We start from the raw sequence: 18,458 nt of genomic DNA, 5'->3' as shown, positions 1-18,458 counted from the left end.
CCCTGGCGGGCCATCTGCAATCGCCCCCAACCGGTAAGTGCCCCGCGGCCAAGAGCGGGCGGGAGGGCGAGCGCCCGGGGTCGGGGAGGAGACCCGCGTCCCCCGGACCTTGGCCGCCAGACAAAGGCGTGCTAGAAGTAACCAAAGCTCATGTCATCTCTCTCCACCGGGGACTGGTTAAGGGGAGGAAAGGGACTGGACACATATATGTCCCCTTGCCGGCGGAGTGTGTGTGTGTCTGCCGGGCAGACGCCCTCGGCGTCGGCCCAGGAAGCTCGTGCCGTCGGGTGAGGCGGGTCGGACTCGGTCCCCGAGGTTGGGGTGCGAGCCTGCGGCTGCGATCCCGCCCACGGTGGAGGGAATCTGTGCCCGCGGCCCGGGGCCCCATCCGAGGTCGGGGTTCCCGCCCGCCCCCGGCTCCGCGCCATCCCCGCCGGGTTCCTGGCGAGCTGGTGTGGTCCCACCCGGTAGCGCGGGGGGCTCCCCTGGCGGGCCACCGCGGCGCGTGGATGAGCCATAAAACTCCGCACTGGATTGCCTCCGAGTTTGGGACTTTTAAATTCTCGAACAGTTACGTCAGCCGGGTGAGCGCACTTCGGGGCTCCGGAGCACCACGTGACCGGCCCCCTTTCACCACCGCCCCCCCCCCCCACCTCCTTCGGCGTCCTTGGCTCCCGCGGCCTCGGAGGCCGGGTCTTCCCTGGCCTTCGGGGCGTCCTGGAAAGGCAACTTCAAAAGTAGTGATTGACAGCGGGATTCCTTCGGCAAGCTGTTGTTGCATGGTGCTCCCACAACGTTTATTGTCCTCCGCGGTGCCTGTCTTTTCTGAAAACGGCATCATCACCGTGATATTATTATTGTTGTTATCTTTTGCCTCCGTCAAGTGCTCTGACAGGAAAAAGTGAGAGTGGGTTGAGCTGCAATGAAATAGACATGGTGAGACAGATGTCTCCAAGGTGGCCTGGGGGGATGGAAATAGAAGCCAAGTCTGGGAAGGGTAGCCAGGGGTCTTGGTTGGTGCCCGAGTGTGTGTGTATGTGCGCGCGCGCGCACGTCTTCATATGTGGGCGTGCATGTGTACACATGACTGTCCAAGTCATTTCTATCACAGTACATGGAAAAGCAAGGGTCCTAGTGAATTTCCTTTCAGTTTCATGCTAGAGGAGGGTGCAACTCTGTTAATCGGTGGAGAACTTTTTATTTCTCTAGGATTCCCTATGGAGGCCACATCTCAGAAGCTGTTTTCACTGTATTTGGAAATGACTTTGTCAGGGGTCTTGTCCCAAGGCTGGGTGTCATCTGGGGGTTCCATCCATTCAGATTCACTTGTGTATTTCAGAGCTAGTCTTCACTAGTGTTTTTATGGGGCCCGTTTCGACAATTGATGAGAAGCAGAGGAAGGATTTGGTTGGGAACTGTGGAGTGAGTGACCTCCTAGACTGGTTTCCCTGTTCTCAGGTGGAGCTGGGAGCTCCTGCAGAGAATGGGGCCAGTTGTGCTGGGCAGGTGAGAAGGGACTGAATTCCCATGGGGCTTCTCACAGGCAGTGTCTGGGGCTGGGCATTCTCCTCCGAGGAGAGTCGGAGCAGTAAATAGGTCAGGGACCCACCTCCTTGTGCAGACACCACAGCCAGCTCTCAGCTACCCAGAGCCTCATCTTTGGCTCTTGCGTTGTTACTGGTTTCTCATCAGAAGTTAACTTCCTGAGTCTCAGATAGACCGGGCAACAGGGAGTGTGACATACAGAGGCATTACTGCTTATGGAAACCCATGGAGCCAGGGGGCCTCTCCTGGCTCCCCCTGGGAGAGTTAGAATTGGCTTCTGGTCCCTCCATCCATTCCTTTTGTCCTCCATCCATTCCTTTTGTTCTCCATCCCTTTTATCTCTCTAAGCTTGGCCACTTAGAATATTTTAGCTGGAAGGAAACTTGAAGGTCAAGGTTTTATCTTGTAGATATGAAAAGGGAGACTCAGAGAAGTCTTGGGTCTTGGCTACGGTCACACGTGAAGGTGGGACTCAAACCCTAGACCACAGAATGCTGGCCTGGCGGCCGAATCCTGTGGCCTCTTTGGTTTCATCCCGCTTTGTACCATGGTTATTTACATTTGTCATTGCCATGGAAACAGGCAGTGCTTGCCAGATACTTGTCTAGTTTGTGGTACTACTCCATAAGAGTGAGGAGGGGCCTGGGGGCTGAATGGTGGTTGAAGTAAGTAAGCCTGTCCCTACTTGCTGGGAGGTGTGTGTGTGTGTGTGTGGTATAGCTGAGCATACACACATTGGCCAAAGGGGGGTGTGTGTGTGTGTGTGTGTGTGTGTGTGAGATATTCCTGACATACACACATTGGCCAAACTTTATGGTGAGGATAGTGTGTGTGTGACTGTGTGTGTGTGTGTGAGATATACTTGAGCGTACACACATTGGCCAAACTTTATGGTGAGGATAGTGTCTCAGGAAGGGATGTCTGGATATGCATAAGGATGTTGTGGTCGCCTCAGTGACTAGAGCGGGCCCTATCTGGTAAGAGCCAGTGATGCTGTGTACGGGGACAGTCCTGTCCAACTGAGAACCGCCTCGCTCCAAATGCTGATAGCACCCCCTGTAAAGGACACCGCAAGGGCTTGAGGAGTAGGGAGAGACCAGTTCTAATTGGGAAGATGAGAGATGCTGATCTGTGGGCTTGCTGGAGCCCAGGCTTCAGGATTGGGTGAGGCTGGGAGAGACTGAGGGTGGAGTCAAGAGCACGTGTGTGTGTGTGTGTGTGTGTGTGTGTGTGTGTGTGTGTGTGGTGGTGGGGGGGGACTCAGTTCCACAGCCAAAAGCAGATGGTTCTTGAATTAACTGTGGTTTGAGTCTGGCAGGCCCTGGCACCTTTTGCACATTCAGGAGAAGGTTTAGGAAGCTGGTGGTGGTATCGCTGACTAGTTCGGTGGAGGAGAAAATCTAGGGAGAAGGGCTGGGTGCCCTAGTCTCTCTTGCTGTGACCTGTGGCCAAGGTGCGTGAAGTCCATCCTGGTGGCTGGGTTTTGTCCTCCCTGCCCCCACTGAGGTCACAGTCCTTTGTTTATAGACTCCATAAATCATTTCTACAGCAACTCATCCTGATGACAAAACAGCCCATGAATTATGAAATCATTCGAGAGGAAAGAAGGCATGAAAAAGAAGAGCTGGAGAAACAAGTTTGAGGGGAAGTGCCTCTAAAAATAGAGTAGAGGGCAGGGGAAATTCTCCAGGGACTACAGAGCAATGATCTGCGATGGGGGTTTCGTTTCAGATCTGCTGGGTATCAGTGGCAGCCCCCTGCCCTTCTTATCTGGTCCTCTCTGGTGTGTAGTTTCAGTCTGTCATTTAGCAAATGTAGTCAGTGCTGCCAGTTAAAAGAAAGCAAAGTTCCCAAGACTTTTTTTTCCCGGGGTTGGAGGAAGGCAGGACAGAGCTAGCTCCAAATTTAGGCAGAGATTCTCCATGAGAATTCCTGCCCGACTCTCACCAGCTGTGTGACCTTGAACATGTCATGAAGAGTCTGTCTGAATCATGATTTCCACTTTTAAAGGCTGGGGATACTTACCCTGCCCGCCTGGCTCACAGATCTGTGGGGGCAAGAAAAGTCATGTGCGTGAAAATACTTGGCACACTGTGAAGTGCTATGCAAATGGAAAGTCATGCAAGTATTTTTCACCTTGTTAGATTGAAAGGGATTTAATTAGAAGAGCTCATTTTCCTAAGCCCTTCTGAAGCTTATTTTTGTTGCTTATTGTTTTTAATTGGAAAGGAGGTGCTTCCTATGTGGCGCTAGTGGTAAAGAATCCTCCTGCCAATGCAGCAGATGCAAGAGACATGGGTTCGATCCCTGGGTTGGGAAGATCCCTTGGAGGAGGAAATGGCAACCCGCTCCAGTATTCTTGCCTGAAAAATTCCATGGAAGGAGGAGCCCGGTGGGCTAGAGTCCATGGGATTGCAAAGAGTCGGACACGACTGAGCACACATTATTTTTAACTGGGAACGAGGAAGGGTGCTCTTCCATGCAGATCTCTTTTGTTTGGAAGCTGGTTATATAGGTTTTCTTTCTTTACACCCTCCGGGGTTTTGTCATCCTCCATTTTAATTGCTTGTTCATACGTTCCCCCACAAAACAAGTAAAAATAAAAGAATAGGAAATGCATGTTGGTTCTGCTTACAGAGAACAAGTCTGGGGGAAAAAAAGGAAAGATAAAGCAGTTGCTTTACTGGCTCCTGTTACTGACTGTGTCTCAGTGGTCCTCTGAGGTCCAGAGCTCTCCCATTGGGGTGGTCATTGAGAGCATACAGCTCCTGGCTGGCATCCTCAGGTTTAAGCTCCTGAGGGCACAGGTTGGTTTCATTTCCCTGATGGGGGCTCATTCCAACCTGAGAAGAGGCAGTTGGGTCATGTCAATGTCAGGAGCATCTTTTTCTTCCTTCTTGTCAGGACGCCTCTCCCTCCAACCCACGGGCTTCCCTTGATGCCTGCTCTGCAGCTGTGTGCTTCACAGCAAACAAGAAAAGTTCCAGTGTTTCCTTCAAACCTTGACCGAGGCGTGCTCACCTTGTGAATTATCTGGCCAGGGAACCTGCGTTCCACTGCTTCCTGCTTCCAGCTCACAGGTTGTCTCGTGTCCAGCTGTGTGTGCTAGGGTCCCTCTCCTCCAGGGCTGACAAGACCCTGACTCACTTCTTCCAGCTTCCTTGTACCCAGTACTGTGCCAGGCAGGATGCATTTCCAGCAGTTCCTTCTTGGATTGGTGACTCTCTGCCTTGACTCCTCTCTGGAAGGGCGGGTACAAGCCTTTATTCCTCGCATGAGGTCTAGACCTCTCTTTGCATTCATGGGTAGGGAGAGCTTTCAGAGGCAGTGTTACTACTTGTGTGGTTTTGGAATCAGGGAAAGTCTGTCATCGTTATGAGGTACTGAGGACTCCAAGAGACTTAAAAAAAATTATTTATTTCACTTTTTTGGTTGAGCTGGGTCTTCATTGCGGCACTCGGGCTTTCTCTAGTTGCGGGGGACTACTCTTTGTGGCAGCGTGTGGGCTTCTCATTATGGTGGCTTCTCTTGTTGCAGAGCATTGGCTCTAGGGTGCCGGCTCAGTAGTTGTGGCTTTGTTGCTCCATGGCATATGGAATCTTCCCGGACCAGGGATCGAACCCAGGTCCCCTGCATTGGGAGGTGGATTCTTATCCACTGTACCACCAGGAAAGTCCCCACAAAGCTTTTTTAAAAAAACAAACACTACATTTTTCCTTGTCTATAATGAAGGCATTTGTGCAGTCCTCAGCTTAATTGTAGACTTCCCGGTAGCTCAAACTGTAAAGAATCTGCCTGCGATGCAGGAGACCAGGGTTTGATCCCTGGCTAGGGAAGATCCTCTGGAGAAGGGAATGGCAATCCACTCCAGTATTCTTGCTTGGAGAATTCCATGGACAGTGAAGCCTGGAGGTCGCAAAGGGTTGGATGCAATTGAGCGACTAACACACAGCTTAATTGAGCTGAGTTGCCTGCTCTCAGTGCAGAAAAGTTAGAGAGGAAGCTGGTTCTGGCCCGAATTAAGTGGCAGCTAGATGCTGCTGGTGGCAGCATCTTTCTGTCCATGTTACTTTCCGCACATCCATACGTCCAGCTTATGTATATCAGACACTTGCTATTTGTTGAGGACCCGTTGTGAGGTCCACGCTATGCTTTACATACACATTTTGCACTTCTTTTCTTAAAAAAAAGTATGATTATTTATTTTTGACTGTGCTGGATCTTCATTGCTGTGTGGGCTTTTCTCTAGTTTCGGCAAGTGGGAGCGACTCTCGAGTTGTGATACACAGGTTTCTAATTACCGTGGCTTCTCTTGTTGAGGAGCATGGGCTTTAGGGTACATGGGCTTCGGTAGTTGCGGCTCCCAGGCTCTCGAGCACAGGCTCAATGTTTGTGGCGGAGGGCCTTAGTTGCTCCAAGACATGTGGGATCTTCCCGGACCAGGGATCTAACCTCTGTCTCCTGCACTGGCGTGAGGATTCTTTACCACTGAGTCTACCAGGGAAGCCCTCTTATTTCTTTTAGTAATCTTTCCCAGTGATTCGACATGTCCCCATTTTACAGATTCAGAAACTGAGGCTCAAAGAGGACTACAGCAGGCTGGTCAATGGCAGAGCTGAATTCAGGCTCACGTCTGCCTGAACTGCGCTGTCTGTCTGCACTGGCTGCCCTGCTCGTGCACGCGGTGGATGCCTCAGGTTGATTTCTTTGATTTCTGTGTCTGGTGTTCTGGTGAAGTCGGGGCACCTGTTGGGTTTCACACCCTGGCTCTTGGGAGAGGTCGGCAGCCTTGGCTGAGGTCTTGCCCCTGAGGTGCTGGCCTGATCAGCAGGCATACCCCCTTCACTTTGTGCACTCTGATCAGAAGGATAGTGACATCGTCACTTAACCTGAGCATGCAGCTTCTCCCAGGGCTTGGATGGGTTTATTTCTTTGTCTTTTAAAAAGAACAGTGACTGCTCTCTCCTTGCGTTGTCCTAGAATAACTTCCTCCCCTTTGAGCTTTGCATAAACCCCAGTCCTCCAGCTCATTAACCCTGAGAGGTGTGGGAATGATAGTCCAACTTTAAGGAGTGCTGAAGTTGTATGCGAGAGGAAGGCTCCCCCTCTGCACCCCCTCCCCACCATCAGGTCTCCCAGGGAGCTGGTGCCCTCCACCTCCCATCCGTACATCCTGACCAGGATCCTGGCCTCTGGCCAAGGCACCAGGCCAGCCGGGGCTGGGCCACCCTGGGCACTACCCAGCGCCTCCTCCAAGCTGTTCCTTCTTAGCCAGCCCAGAGGGCTGCGCCTCTGGAGCCTTGGGTTTTTGAGATCAGAAAATCAGAGGCCTGGAAGGGACCCTGGGGACCCAACAGGCCAAGCCCTCCTCACTCTACGGAGGAGGCACTTGCAGGCCAGGTGGGGAGGGGTCTTGCCCACCTCCCTTGGATCAGAGCCATGCGTGCGGCCCTGCTGGCAGCTGACAGGCTTTCCGTGGGGAGGCCGACCCCGCTGGGCAGCTTTGCACCCACTGTCTTCGCTCTGCATCCTTGAGAGGTAGTGCTTGAGGCCCAGGGTCCTGTGGGCCTGAGGTCTGTGTAGCAGCCGGATGGAGCTCAGCTCAGCGAGGCCACGCGTGGAGGGACTTTTCCCACCCGGGGGGCTCCATTTGCTCCTCCCGAAATGGGCTGTCCCGTGGCTCACAGTGGTGGAGGGTCTGCATGGTGCCCAGCAGCCCACAGTAGGTTCCCACAGCCCTGGTTCCCTTTGCTTGTTGCCATGCCCGTTCCACGGCCCCAGCCGACGTGCACACGGGGCCTGGGATGGCTAAGGAGCAGTGCACACCCGAGGGCATTCACCTGGCCAGGGGCAGCCGGGGGAGGGCATGGGTACTCTGGAAAAGCACATTCAGCGTGTCCTGTTGGGGAAAACAGCGCGCCCTGTTGTTTGCATTGCTGACACCGTCGCTTGTAGAGCGCTTCCCACGTGCCGGGCCCTTTGCTAGAGAAACCTTGACCTGACTGCTCTCAGTGGACCCTCCTCATGCCCTTTCCAGGCAGAACGGCCCTTGCCCTCGCTGACAGGTGAGGGGGGCCGACCTCGGAGGGAACTTCTCGCAGGCTCGCACAGCTGTGTCGGTGAGGGCTGCCCCACCTCCCAGGGGTAGGGGCTGACCTGAACTTGGTTGGGGGCTGCCTGATCCTGCTGAGTTATCTGTTACTCACTCTGTGTTAGAAAAAAGTAAAAGCACAGCAAAACCACCGACTCATAGTTTTCTGTTCCTTAGAATGATGTGTCTTTATTTAATTTGAGCAGCGGATTTCATTGAAAGTTGAAGTAAATAATTGTACAGAATCGGGGCTGGAGTCTGAGGTGTTATCTGTGAAGCATGTGGTTAATAAGGTGACCTTCCAACCAATCAGATGCTCAAAACCCACGTGGTCTTTTTTTTAAAAGCATTTGTTTATCTGTTCGGCTGCAGTGGCTCTTAGTTGCATCATGTGGGATCTAGTTCCCTGGCCAGGGATTGAACCCGAACCCCCTGCATTGGGAGTGCGGAGTCTTAACCACTGGACCACCCAGAAAGTCCCCCACTTGGCCTGGATTGCTCCCCAGGGCCCTTCCCTCACACCTGGTGTTGGGTGGATGTTGTGAAGTTCGATGCAGGACTGATCCCATCTCCTCTGCACCTGCTGGGATTCCGCCCCACGTTCCTTGGCCCTGCTCCACGGCTCCTGCATCTCCTCCCACTCCAGTTATTCTCTACCCCACCCCCGACTTGCAGGACAGCCTGTCCTCAGCCTTCGAGGCCTTCTCTGCAGGCTGGCCCGGGCCCGGCTGTCTAGGTGAATGAACGCCCCATGGACCCCCATTCAGTGCTGCTCCCCTTGTGACCATGCTCTGCCCTCCCGAGCCCAGATGGGCTCTGCGGGTGCTGGGAGAGGCTGGTTGCCTGCATGCCTTTACTCCAGAACGTTTTGTTCGCTTCTTTCTGAAATAATTTCCTACTTAGAAAAGTTGCACAAGTAGCCCAAAGACCTCCCTACTCCCTTTGCCCAAAGTCTGAATTGTTGCCATTTTACCTCCTGTGCTCTCGCCGCTCCCCCCCCAATATATGTAGGTGTGGATGGAGATGCATTTATTTATCCATCATCACTGTATTTCTGAATCATTTGAGAGCCAGTTGCAGACTGGAGAGGGGAATGGCTACCCACTCCAGTGTTCTTGCCTGGAGAATTCCATGGACAGAGGAGCCTGGTGGACTATAGTCCATGCGGTCGCAGAGTCGGACACGACTGGGCGACTAACACTTTTTGCGACTCAAAGGTGTCCCCATCCAAACGAAACTGAACAGTCCAGTGACCAATTTCCCCAAACAAGGCCCCTCTCCAGCACGACGCTGAGCCAGCCATCCAGTTGGAAATCACTATGATACGTCTCAGCATCACTCAGTCATCAGAAGCCATTTGGATTCATCCACATGGTCTCTTTTCCATCCAATCTGGGGTTCAGCCCAGAGGCATGTGTTGCACTCTAAGAATGCCCGCAGACTCTTCTTCAGTCTGGAAGGACTCCTCTGTCTCTTGCTGTCTTTCATGACCTTCTGGGGTACAGCTCCTTCATTCTGGGAAGATCCCGCAACCAGCGTCCTCCAGAGCTTCCCCGTAACCAGACTCTGGCTGTCACTTGGGGCAGGGGTCCCACAGAAGTGACGCCGGTCACTTCTGATCCCGGTCAACACCTGGCCAAGTCGGTGCCCATAGCGTTTCTCTTACTTTGAGTCTTCGTACCCCACCACCTCACAGTCAGGTGGGAGAGTCCTCCAAGCCCACGCACTTGCCCTTCACTTCTTTGAACCTCTGTCCACCTGCCTTAGAGTCCTTTGATAGCTCCTGACTGACTTCATCACCACTCTGATGGTTCTTGCACGGGGCATTTTCAGTTTTCATCACTTCTTCTACATTTACCAGTGGACACTACAGTAAAAAGGAACTTTCACCCCTCCCCTTTTATGTATTTGTTCATGTCTTTGTATGGACTCATAGATTATTACTTTACTCAGTGGGTTTTATTACTATCTGTATTTTTTTTAATGCCAAAATAGTCCCTGATCTGGCCGGTGGCAGCCTCTTTGAGGTGGTTCTGATGTCCTTTTGACGTGACCTCTTTCAGCAGACAGAGCTGGAAGATAGATGTGTATACACACACATACACACACCCCTTTTATTTATGAGTTCAGTTCAGTTCAGTTGCTCAGTTGTGTCCGACTCTTTGCAACCCCATGGACTGTAGCATACCACGCCTCCCTGTCCATCACCAACTCCCGGAGCTTACTCAAAGTCATGTCCGTTGAGTCAGTGATGCCATCCAGCCATCTCATCCTCTGTCGTCCCCTTCTCCTCCTGTCTTCAATTTTTCCCAGCGTCAGGGTCTTTTAAAATGAGTCAACCCTTCACATCAGGTGGCCAAAGTATTGGAGTTTCAGCTTCAACATCAGTCCTTCCAATGAATATTCAGGACTGATTTCCTTCAGGATGGACTAGTGTGATCTTGTTACTGTCCAAGGGACTCTCGAGTCTTCTCCAACACCACAGTTCAAAAGCATCAATTCTTCGGTGCTCAGCTTTCTTCACAGTCCAACTCTCACATCCATACATGACCACTGGAAAAACCATAACTTTGACTAGACGGACCTTTGTTGGCAAAGTAATGTCTCTGCTTTTTAACATGCTGTCTAGGTTGGTTATAACTTTTCTTCCAAGGAGCAAGCGTTTTATCTATAGCTACTGTTTATCTGATACCTCTGATTACAGCCCAGCCCTGAGAGTTCTTTCAAGCCTAAATTGCCTTTGTATAGGCAAGTCTTCCCCTGACTGTGAGAACCTGCTCCCTTTATCCTTGATACAGTTATTTTTCTGCTAATCTCCATGTGGGTAACAATTTCCTTAAGACACCAGTCTCATCCTCCCTGCCATTGTGGCCCCGACCCTTCTCCTGTACTTTTTTCTTTTCCTGCCCAAACTGTCAGGGAGAGAGGGAGGGAGAAGCATTTTTAATCTGGAAAGCCCTCTGCACACGTGTGTCTGGTGAAGCACTTGGCTTACTCCTGTCCCCTCATAGGCCCTTCCCAGATCGCCCTGGCCTGAAAGGAGCCCGTTTTTTTTTCTGCTGCAGCTTGTTTTTCTATTACCAGCCTTCTTAGTTTTTTTTCTGTGTTAGGTTTTCAACTTGCCTTGCTCTCACTTAGCCTATCAACCCTGCGGTGTGCAGTCCTTCTTGTCTTAAAAACTACTTTATTGAGATGTGATTGACATAAATGAGGGACTTCGCTGGTGCCTGAGACAGTAAAGAATCTGCCTGCAATGTGGGAGACCCAGGTTCAATCCCTGGATCAGGAAGATCCCCTGGAGAAGGGAATGGCAACCACTTCAGTATTCTTGCCTGGAGAATTCCATGACATATAAAAGCTGTGCTATGCATATTTAATGTATACAGTTCAACGGGTTGAGGGATAAGTATATGCCTGTGAGACCATTACTGCCATCAAGGCGATAAACATATCCATCACCTCGCAAAGTATCCTCCCACCCCCATTACTGTTACTGTTATTATTATTAATATACGTGCTTAGTTGCTCAGTCTTGTCCAGCTGTTTGCGACCTCATGGACTGTAGCCCGCCAGGTTCCTCTGTCCATGGGATTCTCCAAGCAAGGATAATGGACTGGGTTGCCATTCCCTTCTCCAGGGGATCTTCCCCATCCAGAGACCAAACCTGGGTCTCTTGCATTGCAGACGGATTCTTTGTCATCTGATCTACCAGGAAAGTATGAGGATTATTAATCTGATCCCCGTTTAGCTTCTCTTGGTGCTGGCACCAGAGCTGTTCCTTTTGCATGGGTCTCATGTGTAAAACTGAAGGTGTTGGCTTCTTAGACCAGAATCTGAACGCCTGCCTCTTCGAAGCAGAGCTCCGCTCTGCCTCAGCCTCTGCAGGAAGGTGACTCATGGCCCTTTGGAGAAGCACTTGTTGATGCAAGCCTCCCTCCCTGGCATTCCACTGGAAAATCAACCCTTTGCTGGCCTGACTAAATTTATAAAGGGTTGGCCCCAGCAGCTGGTGGCAGCAGCTGGTAGTTAAAATCTCTGACAGATTTTTTTTTTCTCCTCTGAAAAATATTTCAGACACTCTGGTCCCAGCACCACCACTTGTAGAATTTGGAAGCCATTTATAGTCACTTACAGTTGGTCTGAGAAGAATTCCCCTCTGTCCTTATAAGTCAGCCCTCCGCTGTCCTTAAGCCATCTGGAGCATGACCGATCCCTTCGAAGTAAGACAGGAAGATGCAGGGGCTGAGGGTGCAGTGTGGATTTGATGGTTTTTTCCTTTACAGTCTCACTTGGTTCAGTTTAATATATATGTATACACACACATATATGCATATTTAAATCATCCCTGAATATTCATTAGAAGGACTTATGCTGAAGCTGGAACTCCAATCCTTTGGCCATCTGATGCAAAGAGCCAACTCATTGGAAAAGACCCTGATGCTCGGAAAGATTGAGGGGGAGAAGCGGGAGACAGAGGATGATGGTTGGATGGCATCACTGAATCAATGGACACGAGTCTGAGCAAACTCTGGGAGATACTGAAGGACAGGGGAGCCTGGTGTGCTGCAGTCCAGGGGGTCGCAAAGAGTCGGACACGACTGAGTGACTGAACAACAGCACGGGAGGCTTATAAACCTTTATCTGAGCCTATTAACTCTGCACACTATTCGAATGCCCTTTAATCTGCAGTACATTAGGAGCAGAGAATTGGAAAGCAGAAAGTAAAAAGATAGTCAGGTGAGGTGGTGGAGGCAGATGCGCTGGCTCACAGCCTGTGAGGGAGAGGCCAGACTGAGCTTGCAGAGTCCTCAGCCATGGTACTGTCCAGGGCCTTCCCTTTCAGAGATGGAAAAGTTAAGCTCAGAGCAGTCACCTGGCTGAGATCCCAAGGTGGGGCTTGGTCTAGAATCCAGCCTTCATGACTCCATATACAATTGTGTTTTAGGGCCATGGCATACCTCCTCACTTACGTCATAGGCGCTCAAGACGCTCGCTGACCATGTGTCACTGACAAAGTGTTTAATTATATTCAGGATTCTCTGTTCCAAAAAAATCCCAGCCGTCAAGCAATTGTCCAACATGCTTTGAAAATTAATTCTGTCCCCAATGAGTTAAAATGCCATCTCATAGACTGTGCGGGGAGATACTGTCATCTGACAAATTCTCCACCGGGACCTTAATTTTCCCCAGTGGTGCCTATTGAGAGAGGAACAGCTGGGTTTCTGCCCTGGGATGAGGCTGGCAAGCCTGGGTCCTCCCAGGGAGGGAAGGTGTGAGTAGAGAAGTCACTATAGGTGTGAGTTTAGAAGCGTTGCTTTGCTGGCCCCCTCTCTTAAAATTTTCACTGAGCTATGAATTGAAATTGCTCCCTGGCATCGAAATTTTCCTCCAAGATGCTTTTTCTTTTGCTTATAAAAGCCGCATATGTTCAGAATAGAACTAGAAAATAGAGTTAAACTCAACGAAAAGGAAAAGAAACACTGCTAACTTTACTACTGGAAGAGAATTGCCGTTAACTCCTTGATGTGTATCCTTCCACATTGCTTGGTTTGTTCACTGTCAACTGCTTCCTGTGTGGGTGTTTGTACATACACGCATGTGTACACACATACACACAGATACGTGTATATTCATACACACATGCACGGAAAGTCTGGATCATGCTGCCAGTAGTTTTTTAACCTATTTTCAGTTAATAATGGATGTCTTTATTTTTGAATGCATGGAGATCTACCTTCTTTTTGAAATTTTTAAAGTTGATTTTCTAACCTTTTTTTCACATGGCTGCAAATGAGTCCATTCTGTGACTGCTTTAACTTGCCTGACTGTCCCTTAGTGTGGACATTCTGGCTGTTTCCTTTTTGTTTTTCCTATTGTGGTCACAGCTGTGATTGGCATCTTTGCTCACACCCTTAATCATCTCCTTAGAATAAATTCTTGGAAGTAGAATGGTTGTGTCAAAAGAAACAGTCTTTTATGGCTTTCGGTGTGTGTTGCCAGAACTCCTGGGCCGTGTTTTTCCGCTCAGGTTTTATGACTTTGGAAGGCCGGTATTGCCTGTGGTTAAGGATTCTCCAAACCGTGGTCCAGCAGAGACATCCTGAGTCCCTGCGGGCCTCCTCCTCCAGGCCCACCCCTTCCTTCACTTCGCTCTCTGCTCATCTCCCTCTGACTCCTCGGGTGTGGTCATCACAGGGCTCCAGGGTCGGAGGGCTTGGGATGGTGGGTGGAACTGTGAAGGAAGAAGGAAGCGTCACAAGATCCATGGGAGTAAATAGAAAGGCGTGGGCACAAGTGTGTGCCAGTCTGGCCCTATTTAGAACATAGTTTCGGAACGCTCACCCTGGGCCTCCCCGCCTCTCTTTCGTCTCAATGCCAAGGGAAGCACTTTGGGGTGTTTTGAGGCTTTGGGCTGATTCTTCAGCTTAAGATCGACTCCCAGCCCCTCCCCCTGGCCTTGTGATCTGGCTCTGGCCCTTCTGTCCCCTTCCTGGTCATCTTGATCTGTGCTCCAGCTGCAGTGGCCTTTCCAAATTCCTCCAGACCGGCACTCTCCTTCCTGGACTGGGCTTTCAGATCTGCGGCTCCCTCTGCTGCAGGCTCCCTCTGCTGCAGGCGCCCCTTCCCTTACTCTTCTGCCCTTGGGATAAAACCCAGTGGGGCGGTTAAGGGCTTGGCTCCTGGTGTCTGGCTTGGGTTTGTATCCTGGTTCTGCCTTTTACCAGCTGTGCAACCTTGGACAAATTACTCAACTTCTCTATGCATTGGTTTCCTCATCTGTAAAGTGGGACTAATGATAATACCCACCTCATAGGGTGGTTGTGAGCATTGAATATGGTGATGGCTGTGAACACTTAGATCTTAGTTCCTGGCACAAAGCACGTGTCAGCAAACATTAGCTGTCACTGAGCTGATTGATGGCTGGCCTCAGCTTATAATGTTACAAAGACGTTTTCCCTGATCCCCACTCCAGGCTGGGACCTCCTAGTTTATGTTCTAGCCATTTGTATCTCTCTATCTTAGCAGTTACAACAGTTTTTACTGGAGAAATAAGTATTTTTATTTTATTTTTAGAATTGTTATTATTATTTTTAACACCAAAAACATTTTGTATTGGGGTATAGCTGATTAACGGAGAAGGCAATGGCACCCCACTCTAGTACTCTTGCCTGGAAAATCCCATGGACAGAGGAGCCTGGTAGGCTGCAGTCCATGGGGTCGCTAAGAGTCGGACACGACTGAGCGACTTCACTTTCACTTTTCACTTTCATGTGTTGGAGAAGGAAATGGCAACCCACTCCAGTGTTCTTGCCTGGAGAATCCCAGGGACGGGGGAGCCTGGTGGGCTGCCGTCTATGGGGTTGCACAGAGTCGGACACGACTGAAGCGACTTAGCAGTATAGCTGATTAAAATGTTGTGGTAGTTTCAGGTGAACAGCAGAGGGACTCAGCTATACATACACAGGTATCCATTCTCCCCCAAACCCCTCTCCCCTCTAGGCTGGCACATGACATTGAACGGAGTTCCATATGCTATGCAGTAGGTCACTGTTGCTTATCCATTTTAAACGTAGCATTGTGTGCATGACCTCCCACAGTCCCTAACTATCCCTTCCCCCTGTTTACCATAAGTTTCTTTTCTGTTTTCTAAGTAAGCCCATTTGTGTAGTTTCTTTTTAGATTCCATGTGTAAGGAATGTCACGATATTTCTCCTCCTCTGTCTGACTTACTTCATAACTCTCTAGATCCATCCATGTTGCTGCAAATGGCATTATTTCATTCTTTTTAATGGCTGATTGATATTCCTTGTATATATGTATCACATCTTCTTTATCCATTCCTCTCTTGATGGACATTTAGGTTGCTTCTGTGTCTTGGCTATTGTAAACAGTGAATACGCATTAAGAAAAAAAAATTTTTTTTAAACTTTGACTGTTGCCTGAGACTGTAAGCTCCACGAGGGCAGGGACCACCTTACAGGGTTGTTGTAATAATAACATAGTTGTTATTCAGTCAGTGTCTGCTCAGGGACTGAAGGTAATGGTCTCGTTACTGACTGCTACAGAGCCAAGTTCATCAGAAAGAAGTAATGACCCTTCCTGATAAGCTAAGACATGACTGGTCACGGAAGGGGATTCCCAGAGAGTAAAAGGATGTGTGTTACCAGCGACAGCGTCCGGTGTCCCTCGGAACTTTCAGAGAAGCCTGCTCTTGGAGGTTGTCTGATGCCAACCTTCTCAGCGGACAAAGGGCCAGTGTAGTTTTTAATTTCTAACTCACTTTAAGGTCTAAACTTCTGAAAACATATTTAAATGAATTACTAGAAAGCAAAACAAAGCTCAAGGCCAGGGTGTCTCTACCCGGGTGTACCGACCTCTGGGGCCAGATAATTCTTTGCTGTGGGTCTGCCCTGTGCATTGTAGGGTACTTAGCAGCATCCCTGGATGCCAGCTGCACCTGGCCCTCTGGTTGTGATGATCAGAATTGTCTTCAGATATTGCCAAATGTCCCCTGGTTGGCAAAAGTCACCCCTGGTTGAGAACCGCCCATCAAGACCTACAAAAGACAAACCCCGACTTTAATTACTGGAGTCAACAGACAGAATGAATACCATGTTCCTCTAAAGACCTCTAGGCCCTTACCCCGGGTGTGTGTGCTGTGTCTTCATGGAGCAGTAACCAACCCCTCCTGGATCAGCACCGCCATGGGCCATGCTTGGAGTAGCCCAGCTCCTTCCTCTACAGGAAGGGAAACTGAGGCCCTGCGTGGGACCCAGAGAAAATGTGCAGTTGAAACACATTGAAGACGTTCAGGAACATTTCTGAGCCTTGGTTTTCTCCTCTCCCAGTTCACTTGTAGCAGATGATGTCATCCAGCCGGCTGCCCTTGAAGACCTGGAAAACTCACTCTTAGCTGCCTTGACCTCCCACAGTGATGTCAGCAGCCACGTCTCCAAGGATCTGATAGCCCAGAGGTGGGGTGGGGGTGGGCCGGCGGCTGATGGCAGGACCCTGGGGCCCACTCTCTGAGGCTGCCTCCTTGTCCTCCCCTGCCCTCTTCTGCCCACAGTTCCAGCCCCTCACCCCTACACCCCTAGCCCCGGTGTGCACACTCCCCTGCATGGGGCTGGGCCAAGTCGCTCAGTGGTATTTGACTCTCTGCGACCCCCTGGACTGTAGCCTGCCAGACTCCTCTGTCCATGGAATTCTCTAGGCAAGAATACTGGAGTGGGTAGCCATTCTGTTCTCCAGGGATCTTCCTAATGCAGGGATTGAACCCAGGTCTCCTGCCTTGCAGGCGAGGCTTTACCATCTGAGCCACAAGGGAAGCTCTCCTGGGGCCTTAGGGATGACCTGAGGGGACCCCAGGAAGGAGCTTTCCCCGCCCCCAACAAAGGCCATTTTAGAGATTTGTCCTCCTGTGTTCTTATTTAAATAGAAGCCCTCCAGGAATGACATTGTGCTATTCATACTTTCCCAGGAATGACTTAGCTGCCTCTGTCCTCCCAGGACACAAGCTGGGGTAGGTGCTTGTGTTCTTTATCTTTGGGAGGTGGGCAGAGACTGTAGGAGCCAGCAGCCCACAGGAAAGGGACCAGATCCCGTGTCTTCGCTCCGCAAATGGGCCTGGCTGAGGACTTCTCACCTTCGAGCCGCCCACCCGCCTGCCCTGGCCCTGCCCTGCGTGCCCCACACCCCACCCCTCACTGTTCTCCGTGTGCAGTGTGTTCATCGTGCGTCTGCCTGCAGACTTCACACTTAGTTTATTGAAACCAGGCTTGTTCACAGCCAGCCTTGGGACTTGGCTCAGATGCCTTTACACACACACACACACACACACACACAATCTCTCTCTACACACAGGTGTATATATATGTATGTCTCTATAATGTATATGTATGTGTATATATATATACATACTTCTGCTTTATATTGATATATATATGTATAGTATATATTATATAATGTATAATTATATAATACATAACGTATTTATATATATGTATGTATATACTACTTCTGCTTTATTGACTATGCTAGAGCCTTTAACTGTGTGGATCACAGCAAACTGTGGAAAATTCTTAAAGAGATGGGAATATCAGACCACCTTATCTGCCTCCTGAGAAATCTGTATGCAGCTCAAGAAGCAACAGTTAGAACTGGACATGGAACAACGGACAGGTTCCAAATAGGAAAGAAGTATGTCAAGGCTGTATATTGTCAGCCTGCTCACTTAACTTATATGTAGAGTACATCATGTGAAACTCCAGTCTAGATGAAGGACAAGCTGAAATCAAGATTGCTGGGAGAAATATCAAGAACCTCAGATATGCAGATGACACCACCCTTATGGCAGAAAGTGAAGAGGAACTAAAGAGCCTCTTGATGAAAGAAAGTGAAAGAGGAGAGTGAAAAAGTTGGCTTAGAACTCAACATTCAGAAAACTAAGATCATGGCATCTGGTCCCATCACTTCATGGGAAATAGATGGGGAAACAGTGGAAACAGTGACAGTTTATTTTTGGGGCTCCAACATCACTGCAGATGGTGACTGCAGCCATGAAATTAAGATGCTTGCTCCTTGAAAGAAAATCTATGACCAATTTAGACAGAATGTTAAAAAGCAGAGACATTATTTTGCCCACAAAGGTCCTTCTAGTCAAAGCTATGGTTTTTCCAGTAGTCATGTATGGATGTGAGAGTTGGACTATAAAGAAAGCTGAGCACAGAATTGATGCTTTTGAGGTGTCGTGTTGGAGAAGACTCTTGAGAGTCCCTTGGACTGCAAGGAGATCCAACCAGTCCATCCTGAAGGAAATCAG

General features: G+C 49.9%; 1 protein-coding gene across 3 annotated transcripts in view; it reads left to right on the top strand.

The window, feature by feature from the left end:
* Positions 1-18,458, top strand: part of TACC2 (transforming, acidic coiled-coil containing protein 2) — a 236,236-nt gene that overhangs the window by 100,184 nt on the left and 117,594 nt on the right. The window contains exon 8 of one of the 3 annotated variants that reach the window (XM_010859225.1): positions 16,486-16,611. The exons of the other annotated variants lie outside the window; for them this stretch is intronic. Coding sequence (XP_010857527.1) covers positions 16,486-16,611 — 126 coding nt within the window. The remainder of the gene's footprint in view (positions 1-16,485; positions 16,612-18,458) is intronic. 3 annotated transcript variants of the gene reach the window in all.

Source organism: Bison bison, unplaced genomic scaffold (genome assembly GCF_000754665.1).
Source record: "Bison bison bison isolate TAMUID 2011002044 unplaced genomic scaffold, Bison_UMD1.0 scf7180017864456, whole genome shotgun sequence".
Classification (NCBI taxonomy): domain Eukaryota; kingdom Metazoa; phylum Chordata; class Mammalia; order Artiodactyla; family Bovidae; genus Bison; species Bison bison.
Note: the sequence above shows the minus strand (reverse complement) of the source record. Positions and strands in the feature narration are given on the sequence as shown.